This window comes from Leptonychotes weddellii, chromosome 15 (assembly GCF_054177405.1).
Source record: "Leptonychotes weddellii isolate Sample4059 chromosome 15, ASM5417740v2, whole genome shotgun sequence".
NCBI classification, from domain to species: domain Eukaryota; kingdom Metazoa; phylum Chordata; class Mammalia; order Carnivora; family Phocidae; genus Leptonychotes; species Leptonychotes weddellii.
The window spans coordinates 39,354,487-39,372,828 of NC_138383.1; the positions used below are offsets into that span (position 1 = coordinate 39,354,487).

The 18,342-nt window shown below is 40.4% G+C and overlaps 2 protein-coding genes across 5 annotated transcripts in view; one reads left to right on the forward strand and one right to left on the reverse strand.

Moving 5' to 3' along the window:
• PRPF8 (pre-mRNA processing factor 8) overlaps positions 1-18,342 on the reverse strand; it is a 335,003-nt gene that overhangs the window by 172,924 nt on the left and 143,737 nt on the right. The window lies entirely within an intron of this gene.
• The window catches only part of RPA1 (replication protein A1), a 76,616-nt gene that overhangs the window by 12,777 nt on the left and 45,497 nt on the right, over positions 1-18,342 (forward strand). For all 4 annotated transcript variants that reach the window (XM_081806098.1, XM_081806100.1, XM_081806099.1 and 1 more), the window contains exons 2-4: positions 3,465-3,515; positions 4,529-4,607; positions 5,479-5,587. In XM_081806098.1, the coding sequence (XP_081662224.1) occupies positions 3,465-3,515; positions 4,529-4,607; positions 5,479-5,587 (239 nt within the window). The remainder of the gene's footprint in view (positions 1-3,464; positions 3,516-4,528; positions 4,608-5,478; positions 5,588-18,342) is intronic.

Consider the following 18,342-nt stretch of genomic DNA (forward strand, 5'->3'; position numbering starts at 1 on the left):
TTTTTTTTTTTTAAAGATTTTATTTATTTATTTGAGAGAGAGAGAATGAGAGACAGAGAGCATGAGAGGGAGGAGGGTCAGAGGGAGAAGCAGGCTCCCCGCCGAGCAGGGAGCCCGATGCGGGACTCGATCCCGGGACTCCAGGATCATGACCTGAGCCGAAGGCAGTCGCTTAACCAACTGAGCCACCCAGGCGCCCTAAAATTGGTCTATCTTGGGGCACCTGGGAGGCTCAGTCGATTAAGCGTCTGCCTTCTGCTCAGGTCATGATCCCAGGGATCTAGCCCCGTGTTGGGCTCCCTGATCAGCAGGGAGTCTGCTTCTCCCTCTCCTTCTGCCCCTCCTCCCGCTCATGCTTGCGCTCTCTCACTCTCTCAAATTAAAAAAAAAAAAGGATTGGTCTGTCTTGCATTTTGAATGGATCTTTTGCCTATGCATTATTCATAATGTCATGCATTGGTCATTTGGAAAATGCTGGCTCATTGCATTATGCAGATCTTCCAAATATTGGTGTTTCATTATATAACAAAAATTCATGTTTATTAATCTCACTAATCAGAAAAGTTTGTAAGCATTGAGAAGCTGTAAAGCTCATTGTTGGCGAATAGAAGTTTTCAAAAGTTCTGATTTTCACTAAAAAACCCTTGTATAATTGGCGGTAACTTTCGTTTTCCTTGAAAACAGGTTCACCTTATTTTTGAGAAAATATTTACTAAATTCTGAAGTTTGAATAACCAGTCTGTCATTTGGCCTTGCAAGTAAAAATGGTGTTGTGTAAAAAAGCAGTTGGTTCAACTCACAACTCAACTGCACAAATGCTTTTCCTTGGAGTGACAGCCAGTACTCCGATGTGCAGTGAAAGTACTTTTTGCCTACTTCCCATACTGTTACATAGAGTATTTTAAAATTTCTTTAAAGAATAGTAAGTTGTGGGGCACCTGGGTGGTGCAGTTGGTTAAGCGTCTGACTCTTGGTTTCGGCTCAGGTCATGAGATCGAGCCCTGTGTTGGGCTCCACACTCAGCTTGGAATCTGTTCTCACACTCCCTCTGCGCCTCCCACTGTGCATGCGTGCCTGCGCACGCCCGCGTTCTCTCTCAAATAAATAAATAAATCTTTAAAAAGAATATTGAGTTGTTTTGGCAGACTGTTAATTTACTTGCAAATCAGCTAATCCCTCAGAGACTGGAATGGGTCTAGAATAGCTTTTACTTTGGTCTAGTTCAGTTCTGTTTCTAAAGCATGCCCTTTCTGGGATTTTCTCCTGAATGCAGCAGATGTTTATTGAGTTTTCTGTCTTCAGGCTGGTTAGAACTCATCTGTCATTCCAGCCTGTGTGAGCTCCACTAATTTTTCAGTTTATAGCTCTCTAATATTTACTCTTTGCCTGGCCTTGTAGAGTCTCATTCTGTGTATGCACAACTCAGAATTCAGCCAGAGACTCAAAGGAATCCCTGTGTAGGTTATTGAAGCTCTTTCTCTGTGTAGCTCCCTCATCTCTGGTACTCTGCATCCATGAAATCCAGCTAACTCACCTCCCTGAACTCTGATCTGTGCTCAGTAGGGCTACCACGTTCTTCTTGGGTTCCCTCGTCCATGCTGTGGTCTAAAAGTGCCTCTGTGCCAAAAGCCAGGATAATCATAGGGTTCCCATCATTTCAGTGATCAGTCTTTCTCTACCTGTTGTCCTGTATTGGAAAACAGTTATATATTTTTGTCCAGTTTTTTAGTTGTTGGTTGGAAGAGCTAGTCTGGTACCATTTATTTCATTTTTTAAAAAAAGATTTTATTTATTTATTTGACAGAGAGACAACGAGAGAAGGAATATAAGCAGGGGGAGTGGGAGAGGGAGAAGCAGGCCCCCTGCCGAGCAGGGAGCCCGATGTGGGGCTCGATCCCAGGACCCTGGGATCATGACCTGAGCCGAAGGCAGACGCTTGACGACTGAGCCACCCAGGCGCCCCTGTACCATTTATTTCAGCATGGGCAAAATTAGAGGCCAGAGAACCAGTCTTCACTGCTGTTAGTTTTTCTGATGGTTACCTTTATTGAGAGAGAGAAAGAGAGAGAGCACATGTACAAGAGTGGGGAGGAGGGGCAGAGGGAGAGGGAAACCTAAGCAGACTCTGTGCTGAGTGAGGAGCCCCACGCAGGGCCTGATCCCAAGACCCCGAGATCATGACCCAAGCCCCGAGCCGAAACCAAGAGCCTGATGCTTAACCGGCTGCGCTATCCAGGCACTCCCTGATGGTTACCTTTAAATGATGGCTTTTTAAACACAAACTAAAAGCCTGATTGATATTCTGGTGTTTTTTTGTTTTTTGGTTTTTTTAGATATTATTATTTGGGGGGTGGGGGCAGAGGGAGAAGGAAAAGGGGAAAGAATCTTAGTGTGGAGCCTGATGTAGGGCTCCATCTCACAACCCTGAGATCACGACCTGAGCCAAAGTCAAGACTCAGATGCTTAACTAACTGAGCCACCCAGGCGCCCCTTTTTTTAGATATTATTTTCATAATTGCTAATAAAGTCAAGAGTTTTAAAATTCAAAAGGTGTAAAAAGAAGATTCAGTATGAGGTCTGCCTCCCACATGTGGCCCCCACTCCTCAGTTCTCTCACAAGAGGCAACCAGTATTATATAAACATCTTTTTTTTTTTTTTAAGATTTTATTTATTTATTTGACAGAGAGAGACACAGCGAAAGAGGGAACACAAGAAGAGGGAGTGGGAGAGGGAGAAGCAGGTTTCCCGCAGAGCAGGGAGCCCGATGCGGGGCCCGATCCCAGGACCCTGGGATCATGACCAGAGCCAAAGGCAGACACTCAGTGACTGAGCCACTCAGGTGCCCCTATAAACATCTTTTGTCTAGAAGTCCAATGCGCTATCCATTGCGCCACAGAGCCAGGCTATAAACATCTTTTTAAGGCTGCATAATACTCTAAGGATTTACTGTACTTATCTAATTCTCTATTAATGGGCACTATAGTCAAATTAATGCACTGTTCTGAATAATGAGTATATATGTGATGCCTTTATTTTGGATGTAGTAAGTATATCCTTGTTGGTAAGCATGTATACCACTTTTTTTTTTTTTAATTTATTTATTTGACAGAGTGACACAGCAAGAGAGGGAACACAAGCAGGGGGAGTGGGAGAGGGAGAAGCAGGCCTCCTGCCGAGCAGGGAGCCTGGTGCGGGGCTGGATCCCAGGACCCTGGGATCATGACCTGAGCCGAAGGCAGCCGCTTAACAACTGAGCAACCCATGCACCCCGCATGTATCCCACTTTTATGATTTTATGATTTGTCTATAGTGATAAAACTTAAACTGGATTTTCAAATGATAAGCTCCAAAAAGCCTCTTTAATAATGTTATCTGTAGTTTATTCCAAACACCGAACTGTAAAAATATGTCAGATTTTGGTCATGATTTGAATGTATATCTCATTCCGTTTTTACTCTTTCAGGTCATAATGCAACAAGGAGATACATCCATAAAACCCATCCTCCAAGTCATCGTGAGTACCTTCGAATATTTTATGTCACACATTTTAAAAACTTCTATGTAATTACAAATTACATTTGATGAAGCACACACAGATTCGTCCACTTTAAGAAATTCTCTCCCTCATCCCAAAAAATAGGCCAGTCTTCTTGTAACCCTAAGAGAGGAAGCAGGCCTTTTCCCCCCCGCCAATATTATGCTAGCCAAGGCTTTGCCTTTCTGTTCTTTCCACAATTGATGGATACTGTAGTACTACCCATCATTACCACTGCCTCCTTTTCTTCCTGCCCTGAGGTTTGTCTTGCTCAAATCTGCCTTACGTGGGCCTGCAGTGAACATATCTGCTTAAAATTCTTCATTAACCCTATCATTCATTTACAGGGTTCTCAAATTTTAGTGGGAATTTAAAAAATGCATAGAAGCAGCATCCTGGATCATACCTGCAGATTCTGAGTCATAGGCCTAATGATCTCCCTGTTACTCCCAAACTCACTGCCACTCATCTTAAAGCTCTGTTTATGTACTTTACTTCCTTTGGAGAACTGCTTCTGATTTCCTTCAAGTTGTGATAAACGTCTTGGCTGTGTCCCCATGTCATGTGCGTAACTCTCTATGTCTCTTTGCCTCTGTCTCCACCTCATTTGTAAGCCCCTTCAGGGCAAGGATATTTTTTTTCCATTTTGTATTTTTAGTGTGTTTTCTATGTAGCTCCTTATATATATTAGGTGCCTTGTCGTATCTTTTTTAAAATTAATTTTTAATCAAATTTGAGTTGAGAGAGAACAGAAGAGAATTGAAACTCATTTTATTCTCAACTATGTTGTGTTTAATAATGTTAATACAGAGACGGTGGTTGGAAAATCATCAAATCCAATTTTCTTTTGCTTAGATTTAGGTGTCAAGAGAATGGGTGAGCAGTTCAGTGTTTGTTGAACTAATGGCAAACCCACTCTCCTGCCACTTAAGTTTACTTATCCCTGGGACTGGGAAGACAACCCGACTAATGAATCAAGTTTTCTATCCTAGAACATCCGTCCCATTATTACAGGGAATAGTCCACCCCGTTATCGACTGCTTATGAGTGATGGATTGAACACTCTATCCTGTAAGTATGGTGTATAAATCTAGGAATTTGCATTTAAATAATAAAAGAACACCCAGCACTTTGATTGCAGTAATTTGGGGCATTTCGGAAATGTACATTTGCTTGGCCGTGCACTTCATTCACACAGAATTATGGCTGGCAGAGAGCATTCTTTTTTTTTTTTTTTGAAGATTTTATTTATTTATTTATTTGACAGAGACAGAGACAGCGAGAGCAGGAACATAAGCGGGGGAGTGGGAGAGGGAGAAGCAGGCTTCCCGCTGAGCAGGGAGCCGGATGTGGGACTTGATCCCCGGACTCTGGGATCATGACCTGCGCCGAAGGCTGCCGCTTAACGACTGAGCCACCCAGGCGCCCGGCAGAGAGCATTCTAACAATAGACTAGATCTAGTGGAAAGCTGCCACTTGGCTTAATTAATTTTCTCTAACTGGTGCTCTGTTTTCTTTGATTAATTTCCCTCAGGATGGTATTGACATTTAGTGAATATAATGGGTTAGCTGTCCTATACTTGCCTTTTGGGGGATTTATTTCTGTGTTGTAAACTTTATAAGGGAGAAAGAGAATTTGCAGAATATTGCTTGCTATCTCTAGTCGCAAGGTGAAGAAGATAGAAAAGACTTTTTAGTCTTTGTCATGAAACCTGAATGATGGAAAAAATTATTTTGGGCACTTTAAGAAATACATTTCAAAGTACCAGCAGATGTTTAACGCAGTAAATTATATTGTTTTTCACTATGCAGAATCTGAGTCGTTTTAATTTCAGGAACATATTCAAGGCATTGTTTTCCTTTGCTAGTCCAGGTGTGATCAGCTTTCAGATTGTCATGACTGAAATGTTGTGGGGACTAAAGTAATCTCTGTGCTTTTCAGCTTTCATGTTGGCAACACAGTTGAACCCTCTGGTTGAGGAGGAACGATTGTCTAGCAATTGTATTTGCCAGATTAACCGATTCATTGTTAACACTCTGAAAGATGGAAGGTATGTGGTGTTTTTCTTTGTTTTGGGGGGTTTTCTTTGGTTTTATTGTGTTGTAGAATGGGGACTAATTTTTCAACAGAGAAGTCCATTGGATGCCAAAATTCATGTAGGAATCAAAGACGATAATGAGCTTTCAGCTAAGAATTTACATGAGATTTGAACTCGGGTGACTAAAACATGGCACCAAAGGAAGAGAAATATGGAAACAGATTGGAAATTTCAAAGCAGGAGATTAAAGCAGAATGCAGAACTTTTATTTCTAATTTCTTCAGAAGCACTGTTTTTAAGATTCTCTTTTGAAGTATGTGTTAATGAAAAGGGGTTACTTATAAGAGCAAAACTGATGTAATTAATTATGTAAGGCTGCCCCTTTTTTGCCATCTTGAATGTTTCATGGTAAACTTTATTCAGCCTATATAGAGTATGCTGAGTACTGACAGATGCTACACGCTCGAGGTGCAGTGGTGAGCAGCACTGTTATTTCTGGGTAACTTGCTAAAATAGGACATTTTTTGTTGGGGAGAGCCTTTTAAGCTTTTTATTTCCAATCACAGAACACATGGGAAACAAATGTAGCGAGAATTCCCCTCTTAAGAAGGGTATGTCAGTGTATGTTACAGTATTATCTGTAGTTTTGCTTTATATTTGTTTGCTGTATTGTTGTCCTTCTTTTAACTTTCAGCTTCTCTGTTCTTAACCTTGGATGTCTTTTATAAACAGCATATGATTTTAGAAATCAGTTTGAGATTTAGTTGGTGAGTTTATGCTGCTTAATTTATTATTGATTTTTTTTTCTAATTTTTGTGTTTTTACCATGTTTTTGCTTTATTTTTTCTTGCCTTGGATTGATTTTTTCCTTAATTTTTTTTTCCTCTACTGGTTTGAAATATATTTGTGCTGTGTTTTTGTTTTGTTTTGCGGATATTCTCACATTTAAAAAACCCCATATGTGAATTAACAGATATTCTAAAATAGGTCTGTATTTTTACAATCCTCTCAAATAAAGCAAAGGTCTCAAAATGGTCAATGTTCAGTGTTTTAGCTCAACTTTGTTTTTATTTTCTTGAATTAGTATATTCTCTATATAGACAGCAATTACTTAGACTTGCCCATAGAGTCTCCCTTTGTCTCCTTTATCATACTCCTTTCTTTTTAGTTCAGTTCTCATTTTCCTGAAGAGTATCTTTTAGCAGCTCTTTTTTTTTTTTTTTTTTTAGATTTTATTTATTTATTTGACAGAGAGAGACACAGTGAGAGAGGGAACACAAGCGAGGGAATGGGAGAGGGAGAGGCAGGCTCCCAGCTGAGCAGGGAGCCCGATGCGGGGCTTGATCCCAGCACCCTGGGATCACGACCTGAGCCGAAGGCAGACGCTTAACCGACTGAGCCACCCAGGCGCCCCTCTTTTAGCAGCTCTTATACGGAAGGTTTGTGAATGATAAAAATCTGTCATCTAAAAATGTCTGTTTCATTCTCAGTTAAATGAGTTTAACTAGGTGTAGAATTCTAGGTTGACAGTTCTCTATATCGTGTAGTAGGATCTTCACCCTGACAGAATTTTGTGTCCTTGTCATTGTGTTTTGTAAAACAACTTTTATTATACAAGTAATATATACATAAATTATAAAACTCAAATGAAGAAGGGTTTTAGGGTTGTGAGTTCTAGCCCCACATTGGGTGTGGAGCTTACTTAAAAAAACAACAACAACAAAGCTCACATACACAAAAATAACTGTAATTTGACTGCCTACAAATAACTATTCTTAAAAATCTTGTTGTTATCCTTCCAGAATTTTTCTATAAATGTAAGTACTTAACAAATTTGTATTTTCCTTTAAAAAATTGATAATATGGTTTTATAATACTCTTTTTTTTAATAGTGGTCATTTTTACATGTCCCTAGATAAACTTCTATGTCATATATATATATAAAATTTGGTGGGGGGGGTGCGGCAGGCAGAGTAGGCAGAGGAAGAAGCAGGCTCCCTGCTGAGCAAGGAACCCGATACGGGACTCGATCCCGGAACCCTGGGATTATGACCTGAGCCAAAGGCAGATGGTTAACTGACTGAGCCACCCAGGCGTCCCCCCTCTATGTCATATATTACTTAGTATGTCATTGTATAGATTTACCATAATATAGTTAACATTTAATATTATATAGCATTTCACTATTTAAAATTTTTCACCAGTGCTTCTTAGAATATATTTGTACCTCTTTGTGTATTCAAATTTTTAGGGAATATGAGTATTTTAATAAAAATGACACGCAGAATCATCGATTCAAGCAGTGCAATAAAAGGTACAAAAAAGGAAAAAATTGTCTAAAATTCATACAACCCAGAAATAACCATATTATGATTTAGTGAGCATCATTCCCGATATCTCACAGTGCGTATTTATCAATAATTGGTGGATAAATAGAAATAATTTTGATAGTGGGATGACAATATATATATTGTTACTGCTCTCTTCCTTCCTGAGTAATTCAGTCCACAGCCATTAGGTGGGGCCAAGCAAGATAGATGTTTACAAGGGAGGGGTGGTGGTGGCGGTGGTGATGGCCCGGAACCAGGCCCAAAGTGAGGAAGGTATCTTCGTGGGCTGGACAGGGGGTTGGAGACCAGGTAAGGAGAACACATGGGGAGAGGGTGGCTACAGTCCAGAATGGGTTGTCAGAGCCTGAGTAGGGTGAGGCAAGAGTCTGTATGGCTGTTGGATCCTGAGCAAGGGATGAAGGAATCTGGGGGTGTTGTGGGGATCCGGCACAGCAACAGGTTGTTGGGGGAGAGGAGGGTGCTTGTTTGTAATAGGGTGGTAGTGGTCTTAGAACTGGGTTTGGAATTTGAGCATTTGGAGGATAGTGTCCATGTGTATAGCAGTGGCAGGTGGTGACAGGAGATTGATTACCTATGGGGGAATTGATCTAATAAATATGTTGAAGGCTCTGGGAGCTAGCCAAGGGAGAGGTCTGTGATTCTGGATTATAATTGAAGGTTTCAGAGTAAACTCAAGGTTTTTGATAGATAGATAGATATAGATATAAACATTTAGTTTGGGTTTTTTTTTTTTTTTTTAAAGATTTTATTTATTTATTTGACAGAGAGAGACATAGAGCAGGAACACAAGCAGGGGGAGTGGGAGAGGGAGAAGCAGGCTTCTCGCAGAGCTGGGAGCCCGATGGTGGGGCTCGATCCCAGGACCCTGGGATCATGACCTGAGCCGAAGGCAGACGCTTAACGACTGAGCCACCCAGGCGCCCTAGTTTGGGGTTTTAAAATTATATTTTATTGGAGTGCCCAGGTGGCTCAGTCGGTTGAGTGTCTGACTCTTGATCTCAGCTCAGGTCTTGACTCAGGGTTGTGAGTTTGAGCCCTATGTTGGGCTCCATGCTGGGTGTGGAGCCTACTAAATCAATCAGTCAATCAATAGTTCTTTTTTACCTTGTTTTATTATATCTCATTTTAACTCGATTTATTTAAGCTAAATACAAAAATAGTTCTCCCATTTCTCCCACCTCTTACTTCTTCGCCTTTAACAACCACCAGTGTGTTTGTTCTCTGTATCTATGAGCTTGTTATTTATTTCCACATATAAGAGAGATCATAGGGTAATTGCCCTTCTCTGTCTGACTTAGCATAATGCCCTGGAAGTCCATCCATATTTTCACAAATGGCAAGACTCCATTCTTTTTTATGGCTGAATAATATTGTGTGTGTGAGAGAGAATTTCCTTTTTTAAAAGATTTTATTTATTTATTAGAGAGAGAGCATGCCATGAGCAGGGGGGAGGGGCAGAGGGAGAGGGACTCGATCCTAGGACCCAGGATCATGACCTGAGCCGAAGGCAGATGCTTAACCAACTGAGCCACCCAGGTGGCTCTGTGTCACAATTTCTCTATCCATTTATCTATTAGTGGACATTTAGGTTGTTTCCATATGCTGACTCTTGTAAATAGTGCTGCAGTGAACATGGGGGTGCATAGATCTTTTCGAGTTAGTACTTTTGTTTTCTTCGGATGAATACCCAGAAGTGGAATTGCTGGATCTTATGGTAGTTTGATTTTTAATTTTTTGAGGAATCTCCATACTGTTTTCCATAGTGGCCACACCAATTCACATTTCCACCAACAGTGCACAAGGGTTCCCTTTTCTCCATATCCTTGCCAACATGTGTTATTTCTAGTCTTTTGAATAATAACCATTCTAACAGATGTGAAGTGATATCTTGTTGTGGTTTTGATTTGCGAGAGTGATATCTCGTTGTGGTTTTGATTTGCATTTCCCTGATTAATGATGTAAAGTATCTTTTCATGTACCTGTTAGCTAGCTTTATGTCTTCTTTGGAAAAATGTCTGTTCAGATCTGGTTGGTGTATGAGTATACATACATTGTGTGGTGTGTGTGTGTGTGTGTATTCCCTAGATCTCTCTACTGAGAGGGCTTTGGAGCAGCAACACCCCAATAGCTCTGAGCCCCCTTAGCACCAGATCTTGGTTTCTGAATGCCATTTCACACTCAAAAGAACTAGGGCTTCTTGGAGGATGGCTTGTTACAGGCTTGGAAATTACAAGATGAGCTTGGAATATCTTAATGTGTCAGATGGTAAGGAAGTGCTCAAAGGGAGATGGGATCCTGTCAAAAGGACAGAAAAACTGGCTTGCAGAATCTTACACTTGTCAAATCTAAGGCAATTTATAAACCATAATAAAAACGGGAACCTGTTAAATACAATAGGAGTTCATAAGTCCATAGTGAATAAATGAATACATGGGGTTTTTCTTAAGATAGAGTGCCATCTAACAAATGTGGAAGGAATGACGGAATTAGAAAATCGCCCTTTGGTAACCAGCACAGGGTTAGTTTATGCAGGGAACGTCAGTGGGTGCTGTGGCTGCTCTAACAAAGGAACACAAACTTGGTGGTGGTGGTTTTAAAGATTTTATTTATTTGGGGGCGCCTGGGTGGCTCAGTCAAGCGTCTGCCTTCAGCTCAGGTCATGATCTCAGGGTCCTGGGATCAAGCCCCGCATCGGGCTCCCTGCTCAGCGGGAAGCCTGCTTCTCCCTCTCCCCCTGCTCATGAGCTCTCTCTCTCTCTCACTCGCTCTTTCTCTCAAATAAATAAAATCTTTTAAAAAATTTTAAAAATATATTTTATTTATTTGACAGAGAGGACAAGCAGGGGAGTGGGAGAGGGAGAAGAGGCTTCCTGCAGAACAGGGAGCCCGATGCGGGACCTGAGCCGAAGGCAGACGCTTAACCATCTGAGCCACCCAGGCGCCCCAAACTTGGTGGTTTAAATCAGCAGAAGTTATTCGCCTGGAGGTCAGAAGTTGAAATCAGTTTCACTGGGCTGAGATCATGGTGTTGACAGGGGCATGCTCCCTCTGGAAGCTCTAGAGAAGGATCCATTCTTTTCCTCTTCCAGCTTCTGGTGGTTGTTAGCATTCCTTGTCTTTTCACTGCGTCAGTCCAGTCTCTGCCTCCATGGACCCATTGCCTCCTGTCTGTGTCAGATCTGCCTCCCTCTTACAGGGATACATATGGTTGCTTTTAGGGCCTAGCAGAGGATCCAGGATAATCTTGACATTTCAGTCCTTAACTTAATCACATTTGCAAAGTCCCTTGTTGTCCCATTCACAGGTTCTAGGGGTTAGGAGGTGGATATCTTCTGGGGGGCCATTCAGTCTACCACAGATGCTGAAACGGGTGAAGTTTGCAGAGTAACAAGTTATTTATGGAGTTAAAGTTCATACCCACAACATAATTACTAATTGTAAAAGGAGCAGAGACAACTTTATAGTGGAGGAACCTGGCAGACAGCACCTTACTGCAGTGATTAGGGTTAACATTACCAGCAATGGGACAAATAGAAAATGTGTATTTATTACCTGATAGGATGCAATGAGAAGAACACAGCATCACTAATATTATACTTTTGCCAAGGATGCATACTCTGTATCTAATCATGAGGAGGCCTCAGGTAAATTAAGGGACATTCTACAAAGTAAGTGACCTCTGATTTCTCTTTCTTTCTTTCTTTCTTTCTTTTCTTTCTTTTCTTTCTTTTCTTTCTTTCTTTTCTTTCCTCTTTCTTTCTTTCAAGATTTATTTATTTATTTGAGAGAGAGAATATGAGCCAGGGAGGGAGCAGACTCCCCGCTGAACATGGACCCCAACATGGGGCTTGATCCCAGGACTCCGAGATAACAATCTGAGCTGAAATCAGGAGTCAGACGTTTAACTGAGTCACCCAGGCGTCCCAGTGACCTTTGATTTTCAAATCTCAAGCATGAAAGTAAAAAAGTTGTGTACACTGAGAGACTGTTCCAGATTGAAGGAGTCTTGAGAGATTGGTAATTAAATATAACAAGTGATCCTGTACTAGATCTTTTTTGCTAATGAGGACATCATTTAGATAGTTGATGAAACTTGAATAGGTTCTGTGGATTAAATGGAAAAATTCTTTGGTTATGTTTCAGGTTCAGTGACTTAACCAGGCTGTGTCTTAATGTCAATTGTTATTACCATTTTTTTCCCCTGGTATATGGTATGCCTTTCAGTCTGCAGATTCTATTCCTTAATGCTATTTTTTGTTTCATTTGAGCTTTAATTTTTACTTATATTGTGGATAACTGTCCTCCCTTTGTGTCTTCAGTTTGCTTTAGTCTTTTTTTCTAATGCATACATTGGATTAAGTCAAGATTTTCCAACATAATAGTAGTTCAGTTTTTGCCTTTCTCCTGGTGTTTTTTGATGTTTATAATGTTTGAGTGTTAGATGTATAATGGTATTACTTTTGTTCTATTTTTGTCTTAACTTCTCAAGCTCCATTTTTCTTTTTTCTTTTTTTAATGTTTTATTTATTTATTCATGAGAGTCAGAGAGAGAAAGAGAGAGAGAGGCAGAGGTAGAGGGAGAAGCAGGCTCCCCGCTCAGCAGGGAGCCCGATGCGGGACTTGATCCCAGGACCCCGGGATCACGACCCGAGCCGAAGGCAGACGCTTAACCATGTGAGCCACCCAGGCACCCCTCAAGCTCCCTTTTTCTTCTCAATCTCTTGTTTTATCTCATCTTTTGAGTTTTATTTTATTAAATTCTTAGTCTTATTTCTCAAACCACTCTTGGAAAGTATTATTCCCTTTCTTGGCTTATGCATTCTTCTAGATCGGATTCTTTAATTGTCTCTGCCTTCTTTGTTCCTTTTATTTTTATACACTTTTATATGTTGCATTGTTGCTGTGTCATTTCTTTTTATCTTGTTCATGCTTGATGTGGATAGTTCTGACAGACTTCATATTTCCTCTGACATAGTTTAGTCTAGGTACATCTCCTTGCCAACCTTCCCACATGGGACCTGTTATCTTCCACTCCAGGCTACCTTTGAGTGTTTGAGTGGTGCTTTCTATCCATTTTCCTGTCTTCTAAGGTATGGTTATGGGAGAGGGTGGAGAGCTTTGCTCGCCTGTCGAGTACAAAAACTTAGGCTTCATTCTCCAATCAGGGATAGAATTTCACTCCCATGGGCTTTGTTTTATTCTACCACCTCAGAATGGTGGTATGTCTTGTATTCTTTCTTTCTTCTGTTGAGAACCTGTGTATGTATGTACAAATTTATTTACCCTTTACTTTTTTGATGGTCATTTAGACTTATTCCAAACGGCTTCAGCATTCATTCTTGCCCGTTTATCTTTATGTGCTTATGGTGTTATTTCTTTTTTTTTTTTTTTAAAGATTTTATTTATTTATTTGAGACAGAGAGAATGAGAGAGAGAAAGCACATGAGAGGGGGGAGGGTCAGAGGGAGAAGCAGGCTCCCTGCCGAGCAGAGAGCCCGATGCGGGACTCGATCCAGGGACTCCAGGATCATGACCTGAGCCGAAAGCAGTCGCTTAACCAGCTGAGCCACCCAGTCGCCCGTTATGGTATTATTTCTGAAGAGCAGATTCCTTGAATTAGTATCTGGGGATCAAAGGACATGTCTTACAGAAAATCTACAAGTTAATATACTCATTAACTTTGTGTAAGAGTGCTTGTTTCTGAATAAGCAAATCCAAAGAAACAGATTAGTGGTTCCCCAGGGGTGGGGAAGTGGAGTGGCATGTGTGTGATATCTCAAAAAGCTGATATTTAAAACAAAACAAAACAAAACTTTCTCCTTAACCTTGTTAACATACTGGATACTACTAATTTTTACGAATAATTGTTAATCATCATTATTTTAATTTATATTTCCCTAGTGATGTAAAGTGTCTTTTTATTTTATTTATTTATTTATTTTTTTTTTAAAAGATTTTATTTATTTATTTGACAGAGGAAGACACAGCGAGAGAGGGAACACAAGCAGGGGGAGTGGAAGAGGGAGAAGCAGGCTTTCCACGGAGCAGGGAGCCCGATGCGGGGCTCGATCCCAGGACCCTGAGATCATGACCTGAGCCGAAGGCAGACGCTTAACCAACTGAGCCACCCAGGCGCCCCTAAAGTGTCTTTTTATATACTCATTGACTGTAGTTCTGTTTTTTTTTTTTAAGATTTTATTGATTTATTTGAGAGGGGAGAGAGAGAGAGCACAGAGGGAGAGTGAGAGGGAGAAGCAGACTCCCCACTGAGCGCAGAGCCCAACGTGGGGCTCCATCCCAGGACCCTGAGATCATGACCTGAGCCAAAATCAAGAGTTGGATGGTTAACCAACTGAGCTACCCAGGCGGCCCTGATATAGTCACATTGTTTTAGCAACCTTGCAAAATTCATTTAGTATTTCTTTTTTTGTTTGTTTCAAATTTTTATTTAAATTCTGGGTGCCTCAGTCAATTAAGTGCTGGCCTTCACCTCAGGTCATGGTCCTAGGGTCCTGGGATCAAGCCCTGCAAGGGGCTCCCTGCTCAGCAGGGAGTCTGCTTCTCCCTCTCCCTTTGTCCCTCCCCCTTGATTGCGCTCGCTTTCTCTCTTTCGGTCTCAAATAAATAAAATAAATAAATTCATTCTAGTTAGTTAACATGTAGTGAATACTGGCTTCAAGAGTAGAATTTAGTGATTCATCACTTACATGTAACACCTAGTGCTCATCCTCCTTAATGCCCACCCCCCACCCACCTCCCTCCTTCTATCTTCAGTTTGTTCTCTCTACTTAAGAGTCTCTTATGGTTTGCTTCCCTCTCTTTTTTTCTTTTTTCTTTTCCATATGTCCATCTGTTTTGTTTCTTAAATTCCACGTATGAGTGAAGTCATATGGTGTTTTCTTTCTCTGACTGACTTATTTTGTTTAGCATAATACACTCTAGCTCCATCTACATCTTTGCAAATGGCAAGATTTCATTCTTTTTGATGGCTGAGTAATATTTCATTGTGTGTATATACCACATCTTTATCCATTCATCAGTTGATGGACATTTGGGCTCTTTCCATAGTTTGGCTATTGTTGATAATGGTCAGTGCCATAGTTTTGTTTTGTTTTTAGTAACAGCTTTATTGAGATATAATTCACAATCAGCTATAATTCATCCATTTAAAATGTAAAATGGTTTTTTAATATATTGACAGAGTTGTTCAGTCATTACCACAATTAATTTTAGAACATTTCATCACCCCCAAAATAAACCCTGTGCCCTTCAGCTATCACCCCTAAACTCCCCATTCTTTCTAGCCCTAGACAACTACTAATCTATTTTCTGTCTCTCTAGATTGCTTATTCTAGACATTTCATATAAACGAAATCATAAAATGTGTGGTCCCTCGTGATTCACCCCTTTAACGTAGCATAATGTTTTCAAGGTTTATCCATGTTGTGGCATCTATCAGTACTTCATTCCTTTGTAAATATTTTTTTTTAAAGATTTTATTTATTCATTTGAGACACAGAGATACAGAGAGAGAGAGAAAGCATGAGCAGTGGGAGAGGGAGAGGGAGAAGCAGGCTCCTCGCTGAGCCAGGAGCCCGATGTGGGGCTCGATCCCAGGACCCTGGGATCATGACCTGAGCCGAAGGCAGACGCTTAACCATCTGAGCCACCCAGGCGCCCCGTACTTCATTCCTTTGTATGGCCAAATAATATTCTGTTGTATGAGTATGTCACATTTTGTTTATCCATTTGTTTGGACATTTGGGTTTCTATCTTTTTGCTATTAAGAATGACGCTGTGGACATTTGGGTATAAGTTTTTGTGTGGATATCTTCCATTTTATATATGTATATATTTAGGAGTGGAATTGTGGGTCATATGGTAACTTTAAGATTAAATTTTTTTTTTTTTAAGTATTTATTTATTTGAGAGACACAGCGAGAGAGGGAACACAAGCAGAGGGAATGGGAGAGGGAGAAACAGGGTTCCCGCCGAGCAGGGAGCCTGATGTGGGGCTCGATCCCAGGACCTTGGGATCACGACCTGAGCCAAAGGCAGACACTTAATGACTGAGCCACCCAGGCACCCCTAAGATTAAATTTCTGAAGAAGTACCAGGCTATTTTCCAAAGTGGCTACCAATTTATATTCCCACTAGCAATGTATGAGGGTTCCAGTTTCTTCATGTTCTCACCAACATAGGTAATTAAATCTGTCGTAGTATTTTCAGTTAAAGTATCATCTGTAGAATAGTTTAGTAATTTACAGGTGAGGTCTTCTTTTACCATTTTCCCCCAAAATTTTCTTGGCAGCTCTTCTCTTTATTCTTCCATATGAATTCCAGAGTTATAAAGTCAAGTTGAAGAAAATGAAAGTCTCACTGGAATGCAAGAAATTGCATTAAATTTATATAGTATTTGATACTAAGTCTTTGCATTCAAGAATATGGTATGGAGGGGTACCTGGGTGGCTCAGTGGGTTAAGCGACTACCTTCGTCTTAGGTCATGATCCTGGAGTTCTGGGATCGAGTCCTGCATCGGGCTCCCTGCTTGGCGGGGAGCCTGCTTCTCCCTCTCCCTCTGCCTGCCTTCCCCTTGCTTGTGTGAGCTCTCTGTTAAATGAATAAATAAAATCTTAAAAAAAAAAAAGAATATGGTATGGGAACTGAGGGTTGCTGGAGGGGAGTTGGGTGGGGGGATGGGATAAATGGGTGATGGGCATTAAAGAGAGACTGGATGTAATGAGCACTGGGTGTTATATGCAACTGATGAATCACTAAATTCTACCCCTGAAACTAGTAATACGGTATATGTTAATTAAATTGAACTTAAATAAAAAATCTAAAAAAATATATGGTATATATATGACTTCCCATATATCCCAATATCCAGCTTCAAATTATCACCTGATACAGATCTTATTTATACTATATCCCTTCTACGTCTACCCTCTTCTATAATTTTGAAGCAAGTCTCAGACATCGTATTATTTCATCCATAAATATCTTAGTATATATCTTTAGAAGATAACATTTTTATTTATTTTATTTAATCTAATCATTTTTCTAAAGTAGTCTCCATGCTTGAAGTCACAGCCCTGAGATTAAGAGTCATATGCTTTATTGACTGAGCCAGCCAGGCACCCAAAAGATAACTCTTTTTTTTTTTTTAAATACCATTTTACACCTGAAATATTAAATATCCTGTCAGCGTTCTGTTTCCAGTTATTTGTGTGTGTGTGTGTGTGTGTGTGTGTGTGTGTGTGTGAGAGAGAGAGAGAGAGAGAGAGAATTTTATCTGAATCAGGATCCAAAATAAAGTTCACACTGTAGTAGGTTGATACTTCTTTTAAGTCTCTTTGTATCTGGGGGCGCCTGGGTGGCTCAGTCGGTTGGGCATCTGCCTTTGGCTCAGGTCATGATCCCAGAGTCCTGGGATCGAGTCCTGCGTCGGACTCCCTGCTCTTCGGGGAGTCTGCTTTCCTCTCTGCCCCTCCCTCCACTCGTTCTCTCAATCTGTCTCTCACATAAATAAGAAAAAAGTCTATTTGTCTCTGTAGGTTCCTCCAGTATATCTTTTTTCACCCTTACTGTTTGTTTTTGTAGTTTAAAGTTTTTGCTTAAATTCCAGTTAGTTAACACTTTACTGTTTATTTGTTAAAGAAGCCAGGTCAGGGCACCTGGGTGTCTCAATCAGTTAAGCATCTGCCTTTGGCTCAGGACATGATCCCAGAGTCCTGGGCTTAAACCCCACATTGGGCTCCCTGCTCCACGGGGAGTCTGCTTCTCTCTCTGTGAAATAAATAAATAAAATCTTTAAAAAAAATAAAAATTAAAAATAGAAACCAGGTCATTTGCCCTTTAGCCTCACGCAGTTTCCCATAGTCTGGATTTTGCTGATTGTATCTCTGTAAAGTTGTAATGTGTCCCTGTCATCTGTGTTTTCTGTAAGTAGATATTGGTATGTTCCTTTGATGTGCTGCTGGATTCATCTCGCTAATGTTTTATGTAGGATATATATATTAAAAGATAAAATTAATTTTTTGAGCCTATTTTCTCTTAGATTTTGCTATTTAGTCATGCTAAATGATTGATAAGCCTGGAGTAATTTGGATAATTTTGGAAGGTAGTTAAATATCTACCACTAAATTTCTGTCAGGTATGATATGATACTTTATGTGGAAAACCCAAAAGACTCCACCCCAAAACTGCTAGAACTCATACAGGAATTCAGTCAAGTGGCAGGATATAAAATCAATGCACAGAAGTCAGTGGCATTCCTATACACCAACAACAAGACAGAAGAAAGAGAAATCAAGGAGTCGATCCCATTTACAATTGCACCCAAAACCATAAGATACCTAGGAATAAATCTAACCAAAGAGACAAAGGATCTGTACTCAGAAAACTATAAAATA